Source organism: Euwallacea fornicatus, chromosome 26 (genome assembly GCF_040115645.1).
Source record: "Euwallacea fornicatus isolate EFF26 chromosome 26, ASM4011564v1, whole genome shotgun sequence".
In the NCBI taxonomy this organism is placed as follows: domain Eukaryota; kingdom Metazoa; phylum Arthropoda; class Insecta; order Coleoptera; family Curculionidae; genus Euwallacea; species Euwallacea fornicatus.
In genome coordinates, this window is record NC_089566.1 from 1,822,168 (window position 1) to 1,846,389 (window position 24,222).

Sequence of the window (24,222 nt, forward strand, 5' to 3'; positions counted from 1 at the left end):
TAGCAACAAAATTATCTTTTCTTATAGGAAATCTAATGTGGATTTTAAAAATATAGTTGTATTTATGTTTCAAATCGTAGGAAATGGAAAAATAGCAAGATTAGATAAAAAAGTCGAGTTTTCATCGAATTTCCTCAAATGTTATTTTGAAGAAGAGTTTTCATCCTGGTTGCATGTATTTACATTTTAGATGGTTCATCTACCTTGGACCTATGGCCCTTTCTTCCTGGAAGATCCTGTATATAAACACTCATATGAATCTTCATGGATTCTCTTTTTAAATTATTTAACAATATAGACCAATATCATTCAAAATTTGGTGTTTTATGAGAGCTCTAGTAACTACACTCATAACAGTTATCTAAGTAGGAAACCCGAAAATATTCAGTTGGCGGTCGTGAAGCAATAAATGAATTATCGTTACTTCAATTTTTAACCAATAACTAATTAATTACTGCATAGGCCACCATATTGCCACTCTATGGTGGCCTTCCTATAATTAGTTCGTGTTAGTTCAGGTTAGTTAGTCAGAGTATCTAGACGTAGGAATCTATTTGTAATATCCAAAAACACATCTACACATCATAAGTTCAATGGGAAGACGAATATTACAGAACGATTACAGCAAATAAATGAAATTATCAATAGCTTTAATAGTATGTTGGGCAAATCATAGGAGCACAATTTAAAGATGATAATAATTACTGCTAATCGTAGTCATTAACCTAGACAAACATTATCACACAGTATGGTAAATAAACCTTTTGTTGGATAGCGGAGACTATTAAAAATCAATGTTTAGGTTATGCGATATGCACTAACTTCTATTACAGATCCGAGATATGTTCATGGCAGATTAATTAGTTATCTGACCCGAAGACACTGGTTTTGATCATCGTACAAACTGCAGTAATGCCTATATGACATGAAAAGTATAGAACAGGCGGTTTGTCAGTCACTATGTTACACATCGTGTTCCGAAATTCAGTGGCCAAAATTAAACAAAGGAACCTTCAATAGAAACACATATACAGGGTTCGCCATTATTCCGGCCTTGGTTCCTGGTGTCTTTGTATAAATATCAATATGAAATGTTTAGTACAGTACCAATTTATATCGGAAAGCTGCATGATTTAATAATACTTTTGTTTATACTGAGTGTTCCGTTTTCGCTGGGCAGCATAAAGTTATAATTTTTTAAATAGCAACCCATCATTTTTTTCTATGCCATTTGATGAAATCTTAATTTAGAAGGAAAATACATTAAACATTTTTTAAATTGGATGCGGCGTTGCCATATTAGAAGGTAGTGACAGGTAACATGACAACTAAATGAAATAAGTCATTTACGCTTTTGTTAAATAGAAGCAAAACCTACTAGAATAAATCTATGAGATTATGATAATGCCTGTTGCAATATGATTGAAATTTTGTAAATATCTCCATAACTGTAAATGTTAGATGAAAAGATGTTATTGCAAATTAATAGAGAATTAAAAACTACATTAGAAAGACTTGAAAAAAATCATGGGTACCATTTAAAAAAAAAACGAGTTTCAGCAAGTTGTAAAATTTGCAAATTAGCGCTCTTATACAAAAAAACGTATGGTGCATTAAAAAAAATTTTAAAGTTTTTAAGTACTTTACAAGAACAAATTTCAAAAAACACAAGTTTTGTGATAATTTTCTTCTGACGCTGCATTTTTAAAGAAATTTCTCTAATATGGCAACGCCGCAACCAATTTAAAAAATGTTTAATGTATTTTCCTTCTAAATTAAGGTTTCATCAAATGGCATAAGAAGAATTATGGGTTGCTATTTAAAATATTATAACTTTATGCTGCCCTGCGAAAACGGAACACTCTATCTAAACAAAAATATTATTAAATCATGCAGCTTTCCGATATAAATTGGTACTGTACTAAACATTTCATATTGATATTTATACAAAGACACCAGGAACCAAGGCCGGAGTAATGGCGAACCCTGTATACGTATGCATATTCCAAAAATGTTTCGTCATCGAGATACAGGGTGATAAAATTTACTATTTTTAAATTTTATTTCACGGCTTCTTGAATTTTTTAGATATCAATTTGAGTTTTTGTTCGTGATCTATTCTTAGAAATCTGCATGACTGCGATTTATAATTTGTTGTTACAATCCGAGAAGATCAGATAGAACTTTCTCGGAGGTCAGAATCCCTTTTACCGCCCCAAACTTTTTCGTCGCACGTTACTGACAATCTGTTTCCGAAGCTTGAAGTCCGTCTTTCCTTCAGAAAGTTTTCCTCTCTCTGCCAGCGTTGTTCCCGTTTATGTTACTATTTGCCAGTAATTTGCGAAAACATCTAGAAATGCACTTGATTTTCCCGTAAAAACTCAAAAATGCAGATGTTTCGTGTGTTTCCAATTGGATTTCTGGATGGATAGTAAATTGACCAGCAAACACAAAGCGCAGGCCCCGTAAAACTTCCAAGAGGACCTTAATTCGTCGTTCTGCGGTACGTCAGCTTTTTGAGCTCTTGTTTTTGTATGACTTTGTATAATACGCAACTGCTTTCTTCTCGTTGAAACTCATCAGGTATCATTTAAGCGCACGCTATGTATGGAGTTTCGAAACACTTCAGAGTATAGTTTTTGTGCATTACGCCGTACAAAAAGCTCGCACAAATCTTTTGATATGTCCCCCCAACCAACAAGTTCCGGTAAAGAATAAATAAGGGCGATATACAACGAAATAGTTAAGTACAGTATGATACAGGTTCATCCAACGAATCTTTGCACCTTGAGTTTCAGTATTTAAAATCAAAATATGAAAAAAATACTCAAACTCTTCAACCCCTGAACGGGGGGTGCCAGTCACCCCCAAAATTTCTAATAGGAAGAGGTGTCGTGTGACACCTCATTTCAAAGTTGGGCGCGTCCTGATTGCAACCTCCAAGTCTGAAGCGACTACCACCACCACGTTAATATAACAGCTTGTCAAAGTTCGTGGAGAAAAGAGGTTTTAGGTAAAAATTAATTTGTCACAATAAGAGCTGCAAGATGGCGCCACTTTTAAAAGTGAAGTACCACTGATTTGTTTTGATGGTGGTCAGTTTTACCCATCAAATTTAGAAGCGTCCCTCGATTTGTAATTTTTTTCTTACCAAAGTAAGTGAAAAAAAATTCACGTTAATTTTCTTACCAATTTATTAAATGGCGAAAATGACCGCCATTTACGTCCATAGAATAAAACCCATTGTTTTCGTAGCGTTGCCTTATGTTATGTTTCGAGTACGATGTGGTGGCATTGGTGAATTACACGATTAGGGGTGAAACTCACCTCCGTCAAAACAATTAGGCGATATCTCACATTTAAAGATCTTCCTACCTTCGTTCTGAAACGTACAGCTCTTAGTGTGAAAAATTAATTATTAACGAAAATCTTTTTTTTAGTATCACTCGACACCCTTTCTCAATTAAAAATTTTAGAGATGGCTGTCATCCAGATGCAGGGGCTGAAGTTGAAGGGATGACGATAGAATTAAAAAAAAATGGCCCCGTCGTATTAAAAATTAACGAATCCCACCGATTTTACACGTTCACATTTTAAATAGTAAAATCGAGGGGTAAAGTTTTCGTTCTCTCATTCTGTGAATTTTAAACTGTTACAGCAATCTACATTTGACATTGGTAAAATGCGAATCAAATTAATTAATTCAGTTTTATAGTATATAAACATTTAAAAAAAATGTTCACTAACAGGAAATAAAGAAACAATAAAATTAAATAATTGATAATAATAATAATAACAATAAAGTTCGTCTGTGATTTTGTACTAACAAATGATCTCTGGTTATTTTCGATAAATTGTTAGGTAGTGTCTAAAGGTGCTGATAATTTGTTAGACACGCGTGCGTTAGAAGAAAAAGTTTAAGCTGTTTGTTTATTTTTTGTTAGAGTCGGTCGAAACTACGAAGCTGCCGAAAGGTTGTTCAATTATGTTTTCTTTCCCATTAATCAACAAGTTTTTTTTTATATTTATATATTATCAAACTGAATTTGAGACGTCACGGTTTACACTTATTGTTTTCTATTTGTTGGGAAAAAACCCAACATAAATCAGCGTTATCGCTGGGCTCCAATTAGGCCCTAAAGACGTTGGAACAATCCCTAACACATCTGCTGCATTGCACCCCGCGATGCAGCACTTACCCTCACGTGTTTAAACCCGGCCACCGTGATGGCACTGGTTCCTTGAACTATCGCTGTCCCGATTTACGGGGGGCACAAGATAAATCTGTCAAGGGAACCAGAGAGCCACATCTGGGCTTTGACCGTGGAGATTCTTGGGAAAAAAACTTTCCACAGAACTAGAGGGCGGTGTCGATTGGGATTGATCAAGATCTTATCGTGGTGATCTCCCTCCAGCCCACCATCCCTGGGACGCGACAAATCTAGGACTCTCAAAATACATTCTCTCCAAGACACTACTCGCGAATGCTCTTCTTCCCGTTTTTCGGACACTTCTCGATCCCTGAACGCGGAACACTATCAAACCTCTTTTGCAACATTAGCTCAATCTCTGCTCTGTAGCTCTTTTACAAGTCACCCTTCAAACTTTATACGTATCCTCAGATCTCGGGCAACCCAGTACCGACTCTGTAAAATATATATATAAAGTGTATATAAAGTTGTAAATCCGTAGTGTAAATTAGAGTGATATCTGTAGTGTAAAGTAAATTACTTAATTCGTGCTACGGAGTTTGTCTTCCCAGAACCCTTGAACCCCGTTTACAATCAATTGACGCATCAACGTCTGGTCCTTCGAATCAATAACTCACACCAGCAAAATAGGAGATACCTCTTCGGGTGCCTTGTGAGGCAGTCGATTCTGTTAGGCAGTGACTAAAAGCCCCTGGCCTAAACACTATTTATAGCTGTTTTTTTCAGAAACTACTTGCTCGATTTTAAACCGCATTACACCACTAACTGTAATTTTCGAACACCTTTAATTTGAGGTGCCACGTGATTCGTGCTTCAGTTAAAAAAAAAATCAGCCGTTTTGCCTTACTGTTGACGTAAACAACATTTGGGGACGTAAACAAACATCGTATTTAGCGCCGCTTTTGAGTTAGAAAAAAAACTAATTTGTTAAAAAGTTAAGGAGGGAACAATCTGGAGCCTCGTGTAAAGTTTGAAGGCCTAAATCCGCAGCGCTTTGAATCAAAAAGGGGGGTAATTACAGCTCTTAAATGCTTTCCTTTTGGCTAGCAACTTTCAAACGGGGCATGGTTGTACCGTTGATAACAATTTGGTGTGTAGTATCTCCAGCTTTCGAATTTCCAATTGGAATTGCCAAAATGGAAACACTCAATTTTCAGCTTTGCTCAATGCTTCTGAAACCAAGTTTGGAAGCGATTTTGAAAATGATTCAATATTAGGAGACTTTTTTGGTTAGATATCGATAACATATTAAGTATATAGTCGTTGTCACCGGCTTCCGTGTTTCGTAAACTCGTATTGAAGCCATAACATTTTTTGTTATTTTGAGAAAAGGTTCAAAACATCCTCTTCAGTGACGTAGATGCTCCAATATTAATTTCGCATTTCGAACATGCAAAATCAAATTTGCGTTAGAAAATGTTTTAAGTAATTTTCGAATATCGAAAAAAAGATGGCGTCCATAAGAATTTACGAATTTACAAGAAATAACTCATAAACAAGTTATGATAGGTTATCTCTAGGTATGTGATCCCATTTTACTTAAAAAGTGCCCTGTGCCCAATAATGTTACTTTTTCAAAATCACTTTCGACTTGGTTTATGAACCATCAAGCAAAGTTTAAAATTCGAGATTCATATTCGTCGGAGAATTTCCGTATTTTCGGGAAATGGTAAAAGTTAAAGCAATTTTTAAATTGGATATTAGTTCCTTATATAATATTCTAAAACTTTGCCTATTTCACCATTTCTATATTTCCTACATTTTTCGAGGCCTTAATGCATATGCGTGACCAATTTTACTTTCAACAATCCACCACCTAATCAAAAAAGATCAAATCGAGGTTCACAGCAGTATCTATCATGCGAAGATGAATTCATACCCATTTAAAAAAGTTGATTTTTCACTTACACGGCTTATGGTAAAGGAGCTTCCACGTGCAATATTCAGATATATGACACTCGTTAAATTTGATCTCAACAGAGCTTTAACTTTAGTGTTCATTAATTACATGGCAAAATGTTGGTTTTTACTTTGTTTTTATTGCTGAAATAGGAAGATATCGTAAGAAATCCCGTTTTTCCCCCAGATACAATGGAAATTATATTCTTTAAGAGGTATCTTAGTTTTTTTTATGAACCCTAATATCGCACTGGGGAACACACCGCATTATTTCACAAGAGATCTGAGAATTATTTTTAATATAAATGCATTTTTGATATATTGTCTTTTGCATTTATAGCCGTGTTGTACTGTCTGCATTTTAACGATTTTGCATAGCTATAGTTCAGTTTTTAATTTAGCAATTATAAGAATATTTTTGCTTATTCTGACGCTTTGTATTAAATAGTTCTTAATGCGTCAGAACATGCCATTTTGGAATAAAAATTCTTAAAATTATCTCCTTAGAGCTACATTCGAAGGGCATTAAAAAACTAAGAAGAAAGGCACGAAAGAAGATTGTAAAGTTATATGCAACACTAGCATATCTTCGTAATAGAAAAATGGAGATATGCTGATTTTTTTGGATATAGGGGCAGTATAAAACCATAATAAACGTAAAATACAACTTCGGCGAAACTCTTCTAGACCTCAATACCAAAATAATTCAAACTAGAAATCGAGGTAAACTAAAAAATAAGCTGACACTGCGTCATTAGTTTGCAAGAGAGAGAAAATGGCATAAAATGCAATTTAAAATCCATATGCTAAAAATCTTATTACATCAGTAAAATGTAATTTTCTCAAAACACAATTTTTGAAGTTATCCTAGTTGCCGTAATAGCGTTGCAGCACGACGATATGTCGAATTCGAAGGTTAAAATAAGCAATAATAAGCATCGAATTGAGGTTACTATGGAGACGCAATTTGTACTGCTTACCGGGATAGTAGAGGGGGTCCATGACAACCCAATTTCACAAGTTCTAGCAGTAAACTCAATGGGTCGTTTTTCATAGTGCGGCATCTGACATTTCTGAGATGGCAACGGCGTATTGCTTAAATCTAGCTGAGGCTCGCATATATATCATTCCGAAGTCAACTTGGACATTTTTCCTAATTCTACAATTATTCTACAGCCTCACCCGGCGCGATTCGATGTGGAAACCATTGACTCCCTGTGGTCCTCATGATATCTTGAAATTGCGTGGCTCCATCTACTGGCCGAAGCTCGCAATTCCCTTCAGCAGTTTCCGTAAGCCGGGAGCGACGCGAGAATTGATTTGAAACAAAAATAACTCCCATTTGGAAGCGGCTTCGTAAATTGATGAAGGTGAATCCACGCAATGTCTTTGAATGAGCATTTTGTTGTTAGGTAACTATTCCTTAAAGGGAACACGTCGCAAATCGTTTTACTGTCAGTCTCACAAAATAGCTGTGCTCAGAAGTATACAGGGTGTTTTCTAAACATACGACGCAAATTTAAAAAGTTATTCTTTCTAATAAAAACACAGAAGTTCCCGGGAAAGAAATCGGTTCCTTGTTAATTTTGAAAAGAATGCTTAGAGCGATTTAACAGTCATCCAAAGCATTTAAAAAATACATTAAAAAAAAACGTTGTTAGTAACAATATTACAACGTGTATTGTAAATATGTATATCAAAGTCCATCTAAGAGTTTTACACGAAAATTTTAGCCCCATAGTTTTTTGCTATGTTCATAATTATTTTATGTAACATGCCCACGTTTAAATTCAACAGTTATGGAAATATTTGCGCAATATCGTAATTACAGTGGCGTGCTAGATCGCCTGAACTTACCGCTATGAATTTTTTATGGAGTTATCTGAAGTATAAAGTGCATTTAAATAAGCCCAACAATATAGACGAATAAATTTTTAAAAAATTGCTTACGAAGCTCAACAAATACCTCCTCAAATAAGAAGAAACATTCCTGAAAAATTTCCCTTGCGCCTTGCCCACTGTCATGAAGTCAACGGGATATAATTCTAACAATTAATACATTGAATTATATTCGTTTATATCGTTATTTTTTTATTATTAATAGTTTTATCATCATTTCTATTTTTTGTATTTTGTTTGGAAAGTTTTGAATTTATACATGGATGTGTTAAATGAAATATGTTCAGAATATCTCATACAACTCAAAAATATGATAATATACGTGAAGTTCCATGTTTCAAAATTAAAAAAAATACTTTTACCCACTACAAGGGTAGTTCCGTACACATGTAAGTTATAGCAAAAAAACAATTACAATCAATATTTGACGTGTTCCAGCATTTTTATGAAAAATATGTTCTTCAACGTCTAAGGTATTTATGCGGGATATTTGGTCATCTATGTATAAAAAGTGCGTTAATAAACACAATATGCGAACAACTGAAGAGTTACCAAAATAGCTAGTAGTAATGACATCCAATTAAATGTTACGAAATGCCAATAGCATCGCCTTTAGTTAGCCCTTATGAAATTGGTCATGCGCAGAAGAAAAACTTTTTGTCATTGTCGTTTTTCTTGCATATGAACTATCGCCATGGGAAAAATAACATGCATAACCCGTAATAAAAATTCTTGATAAACTTGTGTGATTGTCGCCTACACCTGTGTCTTGTCCGCAGTAACCAACATTTAACGTTAAGGTCGGTCCAAAAAGTAAAGCAGAGTTGCTATTCCTGCGAATCAGAAACTGAAAATTCTGTTCCTATTGGTCAGTTTGGAAAAAAATTTAGGACCGATGAAATTTACTGTCATAAAATATAAGATTTTTCAAATCTACAAACCAATTATAATCAGTTAAATATTTCACGGTTTTTTCTAGCGAATTTTTGTCGTGCATGCACGCTACCGAGAACTTTAATTCAATTGGCAAGTCTTTTTCTAGTTTTCCATCAATCTAAATTTTTATTTAGATAAGCCGTTTCACTCTCCTCTAAAACAATTATTAGTGACAGTAATATCTATCTGCTGATATTTTATTAAGTAAGCAATTATATTGTCTATTTTTTTTGTACCATCGGTACTTTTCTTCATCACCATGACCGTCAACGAAGCTTTCTTCGTTTACTAATTGACAAGGACCCACGAAACTCACTTTTTGAGTGTCTCATCGGAGTAATGAAGAAAATCGTTTGATGTGCGGATCGCTGTTAACAAAAAATGACCAGAAAGATCTTTAGCTTTAAGTCTGAGACGGAACAAGGGATACCAGTTACGTTTTTCTGGACTAACAAAACGACAATATAATATTTGTATTCTATGAAATTACTTTGACGTAGTAATAAGAAGTGTGCAGGTTCTCGCGAAACTTACACTTTTCAAATAATAGTGCTGTAACTACATTAGAAAGAGCTTCAGAGGCCGAGGATGTCCACGATAGAGCTGCGCCTATATGATGGTATTAATTTTCCGCCGAAATGTATTGGTTTGAGCCAAAACTATAGTTGATTTTGACATAATTCGAACAGCACCTCCGACTTAAAAATGTTTGTGATATCAACAATATTAAAAAAAACTACACTCCCGAAGAAATCGAATATATCCAAAAGTATACGTCTTGCACTGGTAGTTATCCTAATTAAAATTCTTAACTAATTTCGACAATTAACGAAGATAAATTCTCTATGAACACAGAATGTAAAATTAAAAATGAATGATGAAATAGAAAACACCATATAGGTTCAAAGTGTCCTGGTTCTAATATTTCAAAGTGACACTCTGACAGATCACAGCCCAACACTGCTCTGATGTGATTCTGACACGACTCAACAACCTCGACATCCGAGGATGCCGAACACGCCCTTTGCTGCCTGGTTCGAAGTTGACATGATGGGAACAAACAAACAAATCTTTGAATTTTGAATATGGAATTCGATACATTTTGCATTCTAAAGAATCAAGAAAAACTCAAAACCGAATATTCAAGTGTTATGTTCGTTAGCATTTTATTTGAATTCATAACATTAATCGAAAATTTATTATTAATCGAGCATTCGGACTAGTTACTAACCTGCTATTTAGACATGTAAATAAACGTCTTGAGTCTTAGTAAAATCTAAAAACATCTCACAAATTGGACAATTATAATGAATATTTACTGTAGGGATCCGTTTTAAATGCTCTGGCACAAATCTACTCAGTTTTATCAGTGGGAAAAATGGAAATCTTTCTGGAAAAAGAAGTACCTAGTGGTAGTTCCAATTGTGATGAAGGAGGAAGGGGCTGTCGTACGAAAAAGAAACAAGTAGATCCAACTTGTTGTCCTGTGTGCAGTGTTACTTTGCGACAAACAGAGGTGGACTCTCATTTAAGTGTAGAAATAGAAAAACTCAATAAACTTCCCCAATCAAAGATCAAAGTAAATGGTAAAAGTACCCCATCATGTTCAAACAATGGCAGCCCATCAAGCAGCACAGTTGATCCCAGAAAACATTGGGAAACATATCATAAAGTAAAGAATAATCGTCAGAACAGGTTGAGGACAAAAACTAGGAAAAGGAGAGCAGAAGATTCAATTTGTCCCATTTGCAACAAAGAAACTCCAGAAGATTTAACTCTTCACGTTGAACTATGTCTTAGAAGATCTGAACAAAATGTGGCTGATCAAGAAGATGAGAATATTGATATAGAGTCATTTGAGGAGTATGAATGGGCTGGACAAAGCAGAGTTCGTGCAACAACTCTTTTACAGGGAGGAGTATCTCATTTAGGTCAGCAACTTCAGAATGTTGATGATGATGAAGATCTAAATGTAGATGGAGATGGAGAAATATATGGAATCCCACAGTACTCTGAACGGGACATAATTTTGCCATGTGAAGAAGCAGCTGAGGATTTAGCGCTACGCAAGGCAGTGATAGGAATAGAACCTAATCGTATAAGCCCCACTGAAAATGAAATTTCAGTAAAGGATTGTAAAGGAGATCCAGTGTTAGAGGTGCTTAAAAATAGAATAAGAGAACTAGAAGCAAGACTTGAAACAAAAGATGAGATTTACAAATGCTTAATTTGTATGGAAAGGTACAAAACTCCAGTAATTTCAGTATGTTGCTGGCATGTGCATTGTGAACAATGTTGGCTTCAGACTTTAGGTGCAAAGAAACTGTGCCCTCAATGTAATATGATTACATCATCTGCTGATTTGAGAAAAATATATATGTAAATTGTAACTACTTTTTTTGTATCTTTTAGAATATTAAGTTTTTGTAACTAATACTACCCTTAGGTAGTGCATGTAAAACCAGAGATAAAGGCTTACTGTCCAGAAATCAGATAGTGGAGAGAATAAAGAGTTGACTTTTTTGTTGTTTTATACAGAATATAAATATTTTGTATTAACTGGTCTGTTTTTATCTTTTATTTAAAAAAAAGTGACAACTTTTTCATAAATACTTTTATTCTGATAACACTGCTACTAATTCATTTTATCTTCATACCTAATATCACTAAAATTACATAACTAGCAAAATTAATCTATAACTACTAACCTTATAACACACAATATACCGATCTACGGTATAAGGGTATCCTACCTAAGTGTATAAAACTATATGTAATATCACAGGTGCGCTCTACTATTTTACATTATAAATTAAATAAAGACAAAAAATACATAAACTCAAAACTATTGTTGACATAATAACATTAAAAGGATTTATCTACTAATTTGAGCAGTGATATTAGTTCATGGATAAATGAGTATAATATTCACCACCGTATTATAAAAAATGCCTTTTTACCATAACAATGATATCTAGGTATGCCAAAACTAATGCCCATAATCTATTTGTTCTTTCAAAGAAGACTTAAGGGCATTGAGGAATATTTTTCGACCATAGTCCGAAAAAACTTGGTACGGATCACTTTTTGCAACTTTCCTAAACCGGTCGCTAAAATTATAAAGATTTGCTTTAGCCGTCTTATTATTCAAAATAATCAGTTAATATGCGTACATATGAAACACACACGGTATTCGGGAATTCCTTTGCCTTCAGGGTCTAATTTTTTGGGATACATTTTTAGTTTCAGTCGTGGTCCTTTTGAACTACATTTAATGTTAAAAGTGTTCTTGGCCCCCAAAGTTATTAGATGAGGTTGATTATATCAGAGAATGAGCAATTTTCAAAATTTTGAAATTGTCAAAGAGCCTAGGCCAAAATAGGTATATTTGAAAAGTTAATATACATAGATATTCAGTTTCCGTAAAATTCACTTAAAATAATTTATTTTAGCTGACCAATTAATAATTTTGAAAATACCAGGGACGGACCCAGATTTTTTAGCGATGTTAAGAAAAATATCACCTATAGAGATTTTCATAATCACTTCGCGAGTCTTATGTTGAAAAACTCTGAGAACTAGGAAGAGAAAAACTAAAACCTTAACATAAGTCAAAGGTGTAATATTCCGAATTTGGCAAAAGAATTTCTGAACGCTCTGTATATGTGATTAATAATAAGTTAAATTTTTAATATACTTACAAATCCCTTTTCAACTTTTCACTTTCCTTCAAAAAAATTGTGTTCATGTCAATAACATTGCAATTCAAATACGGATCCGATGCATAATCCAATATCGCTCTATTAAATATATCCATTCTCGTTTCAAAGCGCTGATAGTTGGGTAGTTTGGGTGATGGTATCAATGTGACCAGTGTCAGGCGGATATTCTTTTTCTTCAACTCTGTAACGAGTTCCCTTAGGTCCATTATCATTGCGCTAATACTTTTTCCCTACAAATTTAAAAATATGTAATGTCCATAGCCAGCATCATTAGGTAGTTCGTTTCCTTTAAATTAAATTTGTTGACTCACCTCAAGCAAGTCTTGAAATCCAATCATTACTACCACTCGAGGCGCTAAAATCTCGGCATCACGGACCTTTTCTGTAAGGCCTGCAATAGTCTGTCCCACGCAACATAATCCAGTTTTCTTCACACCTGCATAAGTATTACTTATTGATGACAATATCAAACTCAAAATATCAGTGAATTACCTTTATCGGGAACATAATAACCCATTTTGGTGTCAGCAATGTCTACAAAAAAATCGTCTCCTAATGCTTGATGCTTGTAGAAAAGCGGTAACATAGACTCCTGTAATGTGTATTTTATTAAGATGAAATTAACTTACATCTCCTGTAAACGACATTACCAATTGCTCAAATTTTTTCTCGCTGTCTGAAGATGAGACGTTTTTAATAGATGTATGAACAAAAAAGTCATTAGGTAGATTTTCACATTCTGATCGTTTCATCATTTTAAAAGGTGGTTGAGATTCGTAATACTTTCCATAGCTATCCATAGCGTCGCTTTTCCTTTTAAGTGCATCCAATTTATTTTGACGATGATGGTGAGAGCGCTTCTGCTTCACCACCAATTCTTTAATATGTCCGGATTTAGGGCTGTATTCTATAAGCACCTCCTTACGTACGTGATTTCTCACCAGGTATATGTAGGGCAGAGTTATCAACCATGACTTCAACGATTCCGCTCCGAATCGTTTCCACGGTATTGAAAATCCACAGTACTCAAGAAACTCACCCTCCACTTCATCGAGAGGTAAACCATCATTACCGTATAAGCATATAATAGATATAATAATTTTGGCTATTTGTTGTTCTTCCATAGAAATTTGTTCACCAATAATGCCCATTTTGGAAACAGATTTTTAACGGCAAATGCTTTCACGAACACAGTACGAATAGAACACTGATAGCAGCCGTTGATACTCTCGCCCATTTGTTGTATTTTTTTTTTTGGTATATCATAGAGACAAAAAAGATCTAAGTCCCGGCCCAGGATGTTTTTATTTAAAGTGATCCAAATAATTCGTGGCCCCGCAATCTATCGGTCGTTTAAATCAAAATTGTTGATATGGATTTTAATATAAGTCATATGTAGTTTATAAGCAGCCATTGGCTATGCCGTAAAGTATATAACAATGTAAGAACACCTTTGCATATCCATGTAATTTATTATACAAAAAGTAAGAAATGTAGTAAAAATAATACTGATTAAAAATAATATCACAATGTTATAAGAGACTTTAAATCTACTGGCACACATCACCATAGTTCACAATAGGTTTAACAATTTAAACAGATCGTTTATTTGATAATTATAAAATTGATAAACATGATCCACAAACTGAAAAAATTCAAGTCCTGCCATTTTCTATAAATACCGACTTGATCGGTCGATTCGTCCATTATTACTCCTACAAAAATGAGATGAAGAACACTGAAAATTGAAAAAACAAGTAAACACAATCTACAAACAATATTATCTCTTTTAATTTGATGTTGGCATGAATTGCAAGACCGAACTCTGACACATATGTCAAAAGCTTGTGCTATGTAATCCCTAAGTGCCATCTGTAAGTATGAAAATATTCCTAAACTAATAAGTACTGTAGAAACTTTTAACTCAAAACCGTGGAACAGCGATGATATAATAAAAGTTAATAGGAAGGCCAAAAACCTTCCTGCGCGTAACCATTTTCTGTAGACATCTGAAAACAAATTTAATTCCCTTCCAAATACAAAGTCTGAAACAGTAACACTTACATTTTTTTAAAAATTCATGCATTGGCTTATTCCAGTTAATAACCACTAGCGCAAGAGACGTGGGAAACTCGATGCTCATAAAGTCTGTTATGGGAAAATGCCAATACTTCTCATCAAAATGGAAGTTTGGATTCTTCCACCCAGCTGCTAGCATGGTTGTTTCAGAAAGGTAACAGATGAAATAATGACCTGCTCTAAATGATAATGCCTCTTTGTAGCTTCTGAGTAAACTGCAACAAACACACTTTTTCATGCCTGATGAATTAAGCATCTACTCTACACAAGTATCTACTAATATTAACAGAAGCCCTCACAACTTACATCACAGCATTTTCTGAAATGAGATAGTTCAACCAACAATTAGATACTGTCAGAAAGAAGAGACAAAGCAGCGTTGATTTAATCACTCCACAAAGCCAATAAACGTTCTGAAAATGTAATTATATGCCATTTGGTTTAATAGCCAAACAATTGGAATAAAACCTTTTTAGTTGGAAACTTTGCCTGCATCAAATAGTGCTCGTAGCTTATCCATGGGCCAAATAATACATTTCCACCACAAAACATGTATCCACAATATTGTATGAAGTTAGGGAAATTTTGGAGTGGTAAATCAGCAACTGTAGAAATAAGTTTCATAGAAAAAATCATCATTATGCCTCGGATTTCCAGCCACGTCTCCTTCTCAAGGAACACATGTTGACTGCAATGCAAGAAACATTTTAAATTGACATCCAATCCCTATTACCATCACTATTGCTAGTACTACTAGTAACACTTAATGAAAGAGTGGTCATTTAATACATAAAAAGGAGAATTTTTTATGAGACTAGTTAATGCACATTTTAGTATGTAATAACAACCAACCTATTTTACCCTAAAATAATATTGTACTGAGACATCTAACATGTTATTTAACCTTTAAAAAATCCTTTTCAAAGTAAACTTTGTTTGGAAGACTGAACTACTCATCATATTTGTTATTATCTGTGAAATGTGGCAGATATTACACTATTTTTTATTTTTTACTAGTAATACATTAATATAAAAAAAAGGATCTGGTACAAAGAGAAAAAATTTTAACATCACAATAACATACATTTTTTTGAAATATCAAAAAAATTATTTGGAACTGAAAACTTAAAACTGTACACTCTAATTCTCTTGATCATAATTTCACAAATGTCGAGAGGCAATGACTGTGCACAATGATGATGTTCCCTGATTCAACTAAACTGTCAGTAAACTGCTTAGTCTATAATCTGCAGGGGCACTAAATGTTTTAAAATGTGCCCCTTCAACAGCCTCAAAAGATGCTTTGTTTAAATCACACAACTTATTTATAAGAAACTATGACAGCATTAAATGAACACCCATACGTAAAAATAGGAGTTAACACTCACAACAAAAGAAATGTTGCTATTAGAGCATATTGAACAACAGGAACATGGATTCGATTTTTTAAATTTGAGATGTCTTGTTCAAAATGACCTCTTAATATTGAAAACCTATAGTACTTCACTATCGCATAAGATAACAGTACAGAAGCAAATACCACTATAAGGCCTGTATTTGACTGAACTGTTGTTAGCAGCATATATATCCCAAATGATGATGAGAGACTGTGAAACAGTGCTTCTGGAAGTTCTAAAATACACTTATATAAAATACATCTCATAAATATTCTAACATAAATTTTAGGCATACCAAGGGAAGTTAATAGTCCAAAAACTACATTTAGAAGGATCAATCTGTTAACAGAACTGTAAATACTTTGAATGGACTCCACAACACAGTTTTCCCAGACGTCATGGAAAGTTTCCTCAAAATTTTCTTCATAACCATAGTTATAGATGTTCAGAGAGCTAATAAAATATTAATTAAAACAATATTGTATTATGCGAAAAACAGCAAAATTACCTATCTTGCTGATAGCGGTAGAGACTTCCGATAGGTTCATCCATAACAGCCTTTTACAAGCGTACTGAATATTAATTTATTTTATAAAGAAAATCTGCTAGGGTCTGCTACTGCTACTTTCTGCAACTCGAACGCAGCTAATTCGTTAAAGTTAGTTTACATGTTTGGTTATTCTGCGAGTAACCTAACCACAAAATCGAATAAATAGTTATACATAAAGCAAAACATTGAACAGCCTAAAGTAAACCAAAACAAGTAAAGTGAATTAAATTAATTAATATAATTTAATTCCTCTTCTCGTTGCCACAACTCCGTCCGGCCAGGTTAAAAAGCGAGACACCCGTGCGGCATAGGTATTTTCAGATTTGCCAGAAATAGTAAATTTCTGGGACTCTATTCTTCAGAGGCATGCGAAAATGGGAATTAAATTGTGATGCTGCTAAAAATCCCATTTTCACTTTCACATATAACTGTAGAATCGGGCTCCAGCGCAAATAGGTTCGTTTAATGCGCATGCTTGACACTTCCACTACCGAGTCCCGAATCTCGTATTGAAATGTCATCGGTCCCAGGTAGCTACCGCGAAATCACACGACTGTAAGGAGACGCGCCACAGCCCGAAATTGAGCTGTATAGAGCTCACTCTCTCTACATCCTGCAACCAATCCCTGATCACTTCGTAATTAATACTGTTGTAATGTGATGTATTGTAAAACGCGTTCGTTAAGTAATTATTAAATAACGTTTGTAGCAAACTCTGTTAAGTCTATTTTGCTTTTTGATGAGTACTCAGAATCAAGGTATCACAAATATGATAATAGGTATGTGAGAATTTCTTATTATCATTAAAATTTTTGGTAAATATTATTTGAAAATATCTGTAAATTTGTATCTAATTCATCTGAGAGAGTGTTTGAAAAGGTGGAATGTAAAACGAATCACCGTGTTCGGCATGGGTTTGGTGAAACACGGTGGGAAAATGTGAGGGGATCAGTCAACAAGGGCGATAGAGTAGTCATTTTAAAAAGCAAATCTTGTGGATTTTTAATTAACCTGTCAGTAAATCCTGCATGTATACAGGATTATTCCCCTAAATCGTTTATTAAAAATTTGCTGGGATCTAAAAGCGATACGAATATTAAAATTTGAAGCTAACTTCGACGTGTTCTATTATTTTAAAATATTTTCAACTTCCTGTCACTGCCGATTTAACCGGAAATAACTGTCAACTTGCTTATTCCAAATGGGACCCCCAGTATATTATATAATTTTTAGATTCTATAGAATATTTGAGCAACATTTTCTGTATGATGTCCTATACTTAGCCTTTGTCGTTTTTGAGATATTTACCTTTGAATTGCAAACGTGCCCCTGTAACAATTTTAAAAATGCATAGCTCCGCAATTATTAAAGACACAATTTTCGTATCTCGCAAAATACCAATAAATAGTTTTAAGCTTACACTTTGCTATTTGTGTGACTTAATTTTATACAGGGTGCTCAAAATTCAACTCCAAATATTTCCATTTTACAAGTTGCGGAAGTTCATTTTTTTTTATGGGACACCCTATAACTTTAAGCAAAATCAAGTAGAAAATGTAATTTTCTTTCGAATTGTATTGAGGTTACCTATACCTGTTCCAAGCCATTTTCGAAACGGGCAACTTTTATATGAAACCAGTAGTATATATTTATTTTAGTAAATACTTTGGATACATGAAATTGAAACTCGCAAATTGCGGGGATGCGTGTAAATAGGCCAATATACAGTTTATTACACTGCGCGAAGACTAAAAATTTAAAAATTGCATTAAAGTGGCTGGAAGGCATTTAGAAGTTATCATTTTTTAAAATTTAATAATTATCTAAATTAATAATAAATCCTACAGGTTTAGCTACATTTGAGCCTAATAAACATTTTTTTTTACTTTGGAAGGAAAGTTTTGATTTGATTTTTAGCGTGCACAATTTAATATGGGGAACCTTATAGTTTAGTAACGGCCACATTCACCATTAGATTAAGAAATAGTCTCTATAAATTACGTAATAAAAACTTCAAAGTGTGTATTAACGGACAATTCAAACGACTAATTAATTAACAGTCTCTAGAAATCATTAACCAACATATACGTCAAAGTGTAATCAAGTTGAAGTGAAAATTGAACGCAAAACCAATAAAAGGATACAGAAAAATGTGGTGTTCCCATTTGAAAAAAATCCAGAAATTCAAAGTTTAGAATGATCACAACGTATAAAGAGTCGCCTCATCGATGGATTTATGAGGCATTGCCAAAACGGTAATAGATAAATAAAATCAGATTGCACATTCTCGGGTCCCATTTTCAAGAGCAAATTTATGATGTCGTTATTTCGCGGCTAACTTTTTTGATTTTTGACTTATTGGGCGTCGTTGAAAAACTTTCCACTTGAACGCCAGTTTGGATTGGAAACAACTTTATTCCACTTTCCATACTCGTTACGATGCCCTCCACCTTCTTTACATAACATAAAATTTCACTTTAAATTCGAATCCAAAAGTGTGCAATCAAATTTCATCCTTATATGGCCGTTTGGCAATCCCAATATAAATTTGTATGTACGTAAGTTCTGGTTACGATTTGATAATTAATGAACAGTTTAGAGTTTCTGTTAAATGAGATCATATTTCCCTTCGGCATTTTCGCTCGTAAGCGAAATACGAACTTCTAAAGGCGGTTGATTTTCATCATTTAAACCGCTATATTTCCGAAGCTTGTAGTGCCAGTATCATAAATCCGTATTTTTTCCTGAATCACTTGAAAAGAACAATCTTGGTATCCAAAAATAAATAAGGTGACTCATTAAAAACAACTTTATGTGGCTCCCGGGTACATCGAGTGTTTAAAAAAAACGTGGGCAATTTTGCGAAAATGAAAATTTCTTCTTACAGATTTACTTATGCTTGTAACTGGTTTTGCAAAAATTCACTCTTACAGAAATACAGCTCTTCAAAATTTGATAGCGGGATTGGCATGTTCTAAATAACTTTTTTCCAGTTGATGAAATTTAATGAATTTTGGTTCACTATATACTACATCAGGATTAATAATCTAGGACCTGACTCTCCTCTGTGTATCTTTAGGAGTTTGCAGGGGAGGCTACCTTGTACTTCTTTATTCCTAAACTTCTAAAGTCTTGAGTTTTTCTCAACTGTTATGTAGTTTATAAGGCTTTTGGCGTACCTAAGAAAAAAAAGCGCTCATGGTTAATGTACGTAAACCGAGTTTTTTTACAGAAAAACACCATTTTGTCGATGGGCGTATATTACAAACGCAATATAATTTTGCGTGTATTTTTTATTCTATTACCTATATAGCAAAATAAATAGCATTTTTGTGTTCGAATTATTAAAAATAAATTTATTACTTTGAAATAAGTTCATTAAATTTAATAAACTGGAAAATAGTGTTGTTGATATAAAATTTTAAAGACCTGTATTTACGTAAGAGTAAGTTGTTAGGAAACCTTTTAGGAAATTTTTTGACAAGAAACTTCCATTTCCGGGATATTTCCTACATTTTTTGAAACATCCTCTGTAATCGTAGGCCTTATAACTATTAGATCGTATTTGACACTTATTGATCGGTTTAGAAACTAATGATGAGCCCTGGTATAACGGGTTTCCAAAAATCTCAAATTAACCCAAATGTTATACAGGATATCCGGAAAGGTCATGTCATAAATTCTAGGAATTATAGGGAAGACTAAAATAATGCTAGTATTTCATATAAAAAAATCCTAGCAGCCTTCGTTACCAACTTATTTGCTTTTATGATAAGAAGTTAAAAAAAGGATTTTTGCTGTAATTTTTAAACAATTATTATGGTAACAATGAAGGTTGGACGGTTTAAATAACTCATAGTCGTGCTTATTTTCATATGTTAACAGATGTTTCGTATGTGTTCTTCACACAGGGGACGTCAAAATTTCTCATTAGACTCATTAATTTTTTAGTGAGTTACCGAAATCAGTATTTTTTCTGATAACTTGATTTTTTCATAATTTTTCTACCAAAAAGGTACATCTTGTACCGTTTTTAAGAAAATTGGATTTTACTATCAACATGCCCTATACATGCCAACAGTTTGAAATCAGATAAAGTAAGAGTTTATTATCAAAGATGGAGTATATTATTGCGAAAGTTATCAAAAACGTTCATGTTAATATTCAGTGTCATCAATATGAGTTATTTTAATAACATTTTGGAGTTTAGCACCGAGAAGTATACAGATATGCGTCTAATGTTTGGACTTGCAGAAGGTAATGCTGTCGAAGCTGCTGTGTTGCAGTCCAAGGTGGTCGTATTAAACATATTTGATAACTTTAGTTGCCAAATATATCATTTTTTATAATAAAATACTTTATTAGAATTGAAATTATTGACATGTCTGGCATATGCTGATAAGAAAATGCGATTTTCTCAAAAACGGTACAAGGTGTCGATTAAAGCAAGGTATACCTTTTTCGCGGAAAAATTATGAAAAAGTCAAGTTAGGAAAAAAAAACTGATTTTGATAACACACTAAAAAAAATTAATAAGTTTAAATGAAACACTTTGACTTCTCCCCTATAAAGAAAATATATGAAATATCTGCTTACATACCAGCATGAGCATAATTATGAGTTATTGATACCGTCCAACTGTCATTGTTACCATGAAAATTGTTTGAAACTTACAGTAAAGATTCTTTTTTAACTTCTTACTTTAATTAAAAATAACTTCGTAACGAAGCTGCTAAGATTTTAAAAATAATATAGAGTATTAGCATTATTTTCGCCTTCTCTATAACCCCTAGAATTTATGACACGTTCTTTCCGGACACCGTGTACTGTAATAAATTGTATTCTACTATTATTACAAAGTACACATACGATGACTACCCAGCGTGTTCTATTAAGATTAATATTCATTCCAAATATGAACTGCAACTATTATGTAAATAGATATTATATAAACGCTGAGAGCTGCAAAGGAAATATTATATTGGGAAAAATTGTCATACTTTAACGCCCTGTATTTCGGTAAAAAATCATTTCCGGTTGTAGATTTATGGGATTTTTTTAACCACATTCTGCAACCTCCTGTACACGCAGTCGTTGACATCCTCTTAAGGGTACGCCCATGGTGTAGGTATTAGTATATAGATGAGAATTTCCAACCATTTGCTTTGTCGACATAGAACTTTTTCGCAGTAAACTTTGTCGGTCCTAGAAATGCAGTCCCGGTTCCGTTTGGCGGAATTGGCGGCGAAGGACCAATTCCTACTTAGGCGTCACAGTTTAATGCGGCGCGTAGCGTAGATTGCGTTAGCGGCACCTTGTCCAAGGTACGCCCATGGTTTATCACCATAGGCTTTTTATTCTTAAGGGAGTTGCAGAGGAGGAAGAGAGACTTTAAAGATCGGGCAGGCGACATCGACCCCCCCCCCCCCCTTCCCCCTCCCCCTCCCCCTCCGAGAGGCACACCAACAAAGGCATAGAGCGATGGCAGAGTAGAAAGCGCTAATACCGCTTGATTCTGTTATCTGATGCCAAAATCAAAACCCGGCCTAAAAGCGCAATCGAGGATTTCGGGCACGGGCTCGAAATCCTCTGCAAACACGGAGTTTTTTAGTGGGTGAAACCCCACGCAGACTGATAATACGAACTTCAGCACCGTTTTACCGACAAGATTTTTTTATCCCCGGGGTCGGGTCCCTAAAAAAAAAAGAAGAGGGATTTTTTCTTCCCCTTGGTCGAGCGACACAGAAGCTTTGTCCACGCTCTGTCCTCCGTGATTTTCAAATCACACTTATAATCTTTCCTCGTGACCTGTGATTACTTTCACATATATAAACACCGCCCTATATCTACATCAGTATCAAAATCGCCGATACAATACTAACAACAATTTACAATGTAAACTGATATGCAAACGAATCCGTCGAATTTGTAATTTTCTGATATAAATACAGACAAGATGTTAAGGACTTTGTTTAATTTTGTTTATCAATTTACTTGTATCTCTAGCCCTCAACTTACTCCCATGTATATCGGTACGTAGGTAGAAGGTTTCCAGCCATAAAGGTTCTTTATGGCGTGGAATTGCGCTATTTTTCCATAAGAGTTTTCTGAAACTGGGTTATTACTGACATTTGCTATTCGCCATATCTGCAATAATCCAATAACTCAGTGATATATTATCCGCCCGAAAGTTGCACATTACAACCTCAAGCTCAAAGCTAGCGTATGTTGGCTTCTGACAGGAGTGCGCCACTGCATTGAAGTCCTCAGTTTTAGTACTTAAGGACCGAACCAAGTACTCTCTCTAATTTTTTTTTCATTGCTCATGATGCAATTTGTATAATAAATTTAAATCGCAAAACTCCCATTGACGCGCACTCCCGATTAGTATTTAGGCCTTTTGTTACAAATAAGTCAAAATTGTAATGCGGTCCATTTCGACAAACAAAATTTTCGTTTTTTTGGTTTCATTTATCGAAGGAATCTTAACGCAAGTTTTTGCAAAATTTTTTTTCAATTCAATTAAATAGTTAGAAATAGTTAGGGGAAAATGTGAAGAAGAATATAAGAATTTTTGTCCACTTAAAATTTCTAATAAAATATTTTCAGGGGTCAGCCATATCATTTACACCAATAGGGAAGCTGGGAAAGTCCAACCCACCCTCGTTGAACAACCCTCTGAACGAATATCTTCACTTTGCCATGCCTTACCTAGACGATAATGTTCCTATTCTCATGGTTTATATACAGTGGTCCAAAATGCAAAAACGAAAAGTCCAAGTGTTAGTACGATCGTATAACATTAAATCATTAGCTTTGAAATTGCCAAGCACGAGTATTTTTATTAATTTTTATTGAGTGACTAATTTGTCACCGTTAAACGTTTATGTCAAGTAGTTTAGGAATCCTTTAGCAAAAATAATCCCATTGGGGCTACCCTGAAGAAGCGGTAGCTCCGTTAGGGGGCACTTCAGGACATATATTTAGTTACCAATTTGATATCGCTTTTGCACGTATATTACGCTGTCTAACATCTAAAACCTTATTATGATCCACCCTGTACATGGTACTCCAGGAAAATGTTCGCCCCGAACATCTTTTCTGCGTTTGTTAAAAAAAGTTAAAAAAACCTCAATTTTGATGAGGAGGGGGGCATGATTTGGTGAAAAAGACGTTTTCGAAATGTTATTTCTTTATCTTTGGAAACCGCCCCTTTGTAATGTTTAAATTGGAAGAGGAGTTGCTTTATACAGGTATACGGGTAGATGGCTTCATCGTGATATGGACGGTTACATAACCTATATTGTTCTAAAGTTTCAATAATTTTCAGTTAAAAATTGTTTTAATATTAACTTGCCACACATAATTAAGTTCAGAAAAATATTTTCTAAAAAAAAAATATTAACATAGAGTTCTATTTAAAATTCCGAAGTTGGCATCTGAAGCAGGAGAAGTTAAGTGAAAAGAAATCAACTTTGACCTTACTCAGTGATATGAAAAATGTCATTTTGCATGGTTGTTAGGCAGAA

General features: G+C 34.1%; 5 protein-coding genes and 1 long non-coding RNA gene across 12 annotated transcripts in view; 3 read left to right on the forward strand and 3 right to left on the reverse strand.

Annotated features, from left to right (window-relative positions):
- The window catches only part of Ca-alpha1D (Ca[2+]-channel protein alpha[[1]] subunit D), an 82,813-nt gene extending 75,517 nt beyond the window's left edge, over positions 1-7,296 (reverse strand). For both annotated transcript variants that reach the window (XM_066296705.1, XM_066296702.1), the window contains exon 1: positions 7,091-7,296. In XM_066296705.1, coding sequence (XP_066152802.1) covers positions 7,091-7,112 — 22 coding nt within the window. In that variant the 5' untranslated portion in view covers positions 7,113-7,296. The remainder of the gene's footprint in view (positions 1-7,090) is intronic.
- The window catches only part of LOC136347105 (fork head domain-containing protein FD5-like), a 153,401-nt gene extending 129,623 nt beyond the window's left edge, over positions 1-23,778 (forward strand). The window contains exons 2-3 of the mRNA XM_066296796.1: positions 17,224-17,472; positions 23,303-23,778. Coding sequence (XP_066152893.1) covers positions 17,224-17,334 — 111 coding nt within the window. The 3' untranslated portion in view covers positions 17,335-17,472; positions 23,303-23,778. The remainder of the gene's footprint in view (positions 1-17,223; positions 17,473-23,302) is intronic.
- On the forward strand, positions 9,963-11,504 carry LOC136347104 (E3 ubiquitin-protein ligase RNF220-like). Its single transcript, XM_066296795.1, has one exon. The coding sequence runs from the start codon at positions 10,324-10,326 to the stop codon at positions 11,326-11,328; it is 1,005 nt and encodes a 334-aa protein (XP_066152892.1). The 5' UTR covers positions 9,963-10,323; the 3' UTR covers positions 11,329-11,504.
- Positions 11,545-13,849, reverse strand: LOC136347102 (maternal effect protein oskar-like). 3 transcript variants are annotated; one of them, XM_066296792.1, is made up of 6 exons: positions 13,609-13,772; positions 13,318-13,544; positions 13,160-13,259; positions 12,979-13,103; positions 12,647-12,897; positions 11,545-12,055 (listed from the first exon to the last, which is right to left on the reverse strand). In XM_066296792.1, exons 1-6 carry the CDS (start codon positions 13,637-13,639, stop codon positions 11,935-11,937), a joined length of 855 nt encoding a protein of 284 aa, XP_066152889.1. In that variant the 5' UTR covers positions 13,640-13,772; the 3' UTR covers positions 11,545-11,934. The 3 variants fall into 3 exon arrangements, with proteins under 3 accessions (XP_066152889.1, XP_066152888.1, XP_066152887.1); XM_066296791.1 differs by having other exon boundaries at positions 13,597-13,772; XM_066296790.1 differs by having other exon boundaries at positions 13,318-13,849.
- LOC136347116 (uncharacterized) lies at positions 13,632-15,434 on the forward strand. Of its 2 annotated transcripts, none has more exons than XR_010733431.1 (4): positions 13,632-13,724; positions 14,767-14,900; positions 14,950-15,167; positions 15,223-15,434. It is a non-coding gene; the product is annotated as an uncharacterized lncRNA (long non-coding RNA). The 2 variants fall into 2 exon arrangements; XR_010733430.1 differs by lacking the exon at positions 13,632-13,724 and adding an exon at positions 14,019-14,108.
- por (Protein-serine O-palmitoleoyltransferase por) lies at positions 14,120-17,196 on the reverse strand. 3 transcript variants are annotated; one of them, XM_066296773.1, is made up of 7 exons: positions 16,652-17,196; positions 16,439-16,596; positions 16,298-16,388; positions 15,215-15,434; positions 15,053-15,159; positions 14,732-14,961; positions 14,120-14,676 (listed from the first exon to the last, which is right to left on the reverse strand). In XM_066296773.1, the coding sequence occupies exons 1-7, from the start codon at positions 16,693-16,695 to the stop codon at positions 14,273-14,275; spliced, it is 1,254 nt and encodes a 417-aa protein (XP_066152870.1). In that variant the 5' UTR covers positions 16,696-17,196; the 3' UTR covers positions 14,120-14,272. The 3 variants fall into 3 exon arrangements, with proteins under 3 accessions (XP_066152870.1, XP_066152869.1, XP_066152871.1); XM_066296772.1 differs by having other exon boundaries at positions 16,135-16,378; positions 16,652-17,188; XM_066296774.1 differs by lacking the exon at positions 16,652-17,196 and having other exon boundaries at positions 16,135-16,388; positions 16,439-16,565.
- Positions 23,779-24,222: the final 444 nt, after the last annotated feature.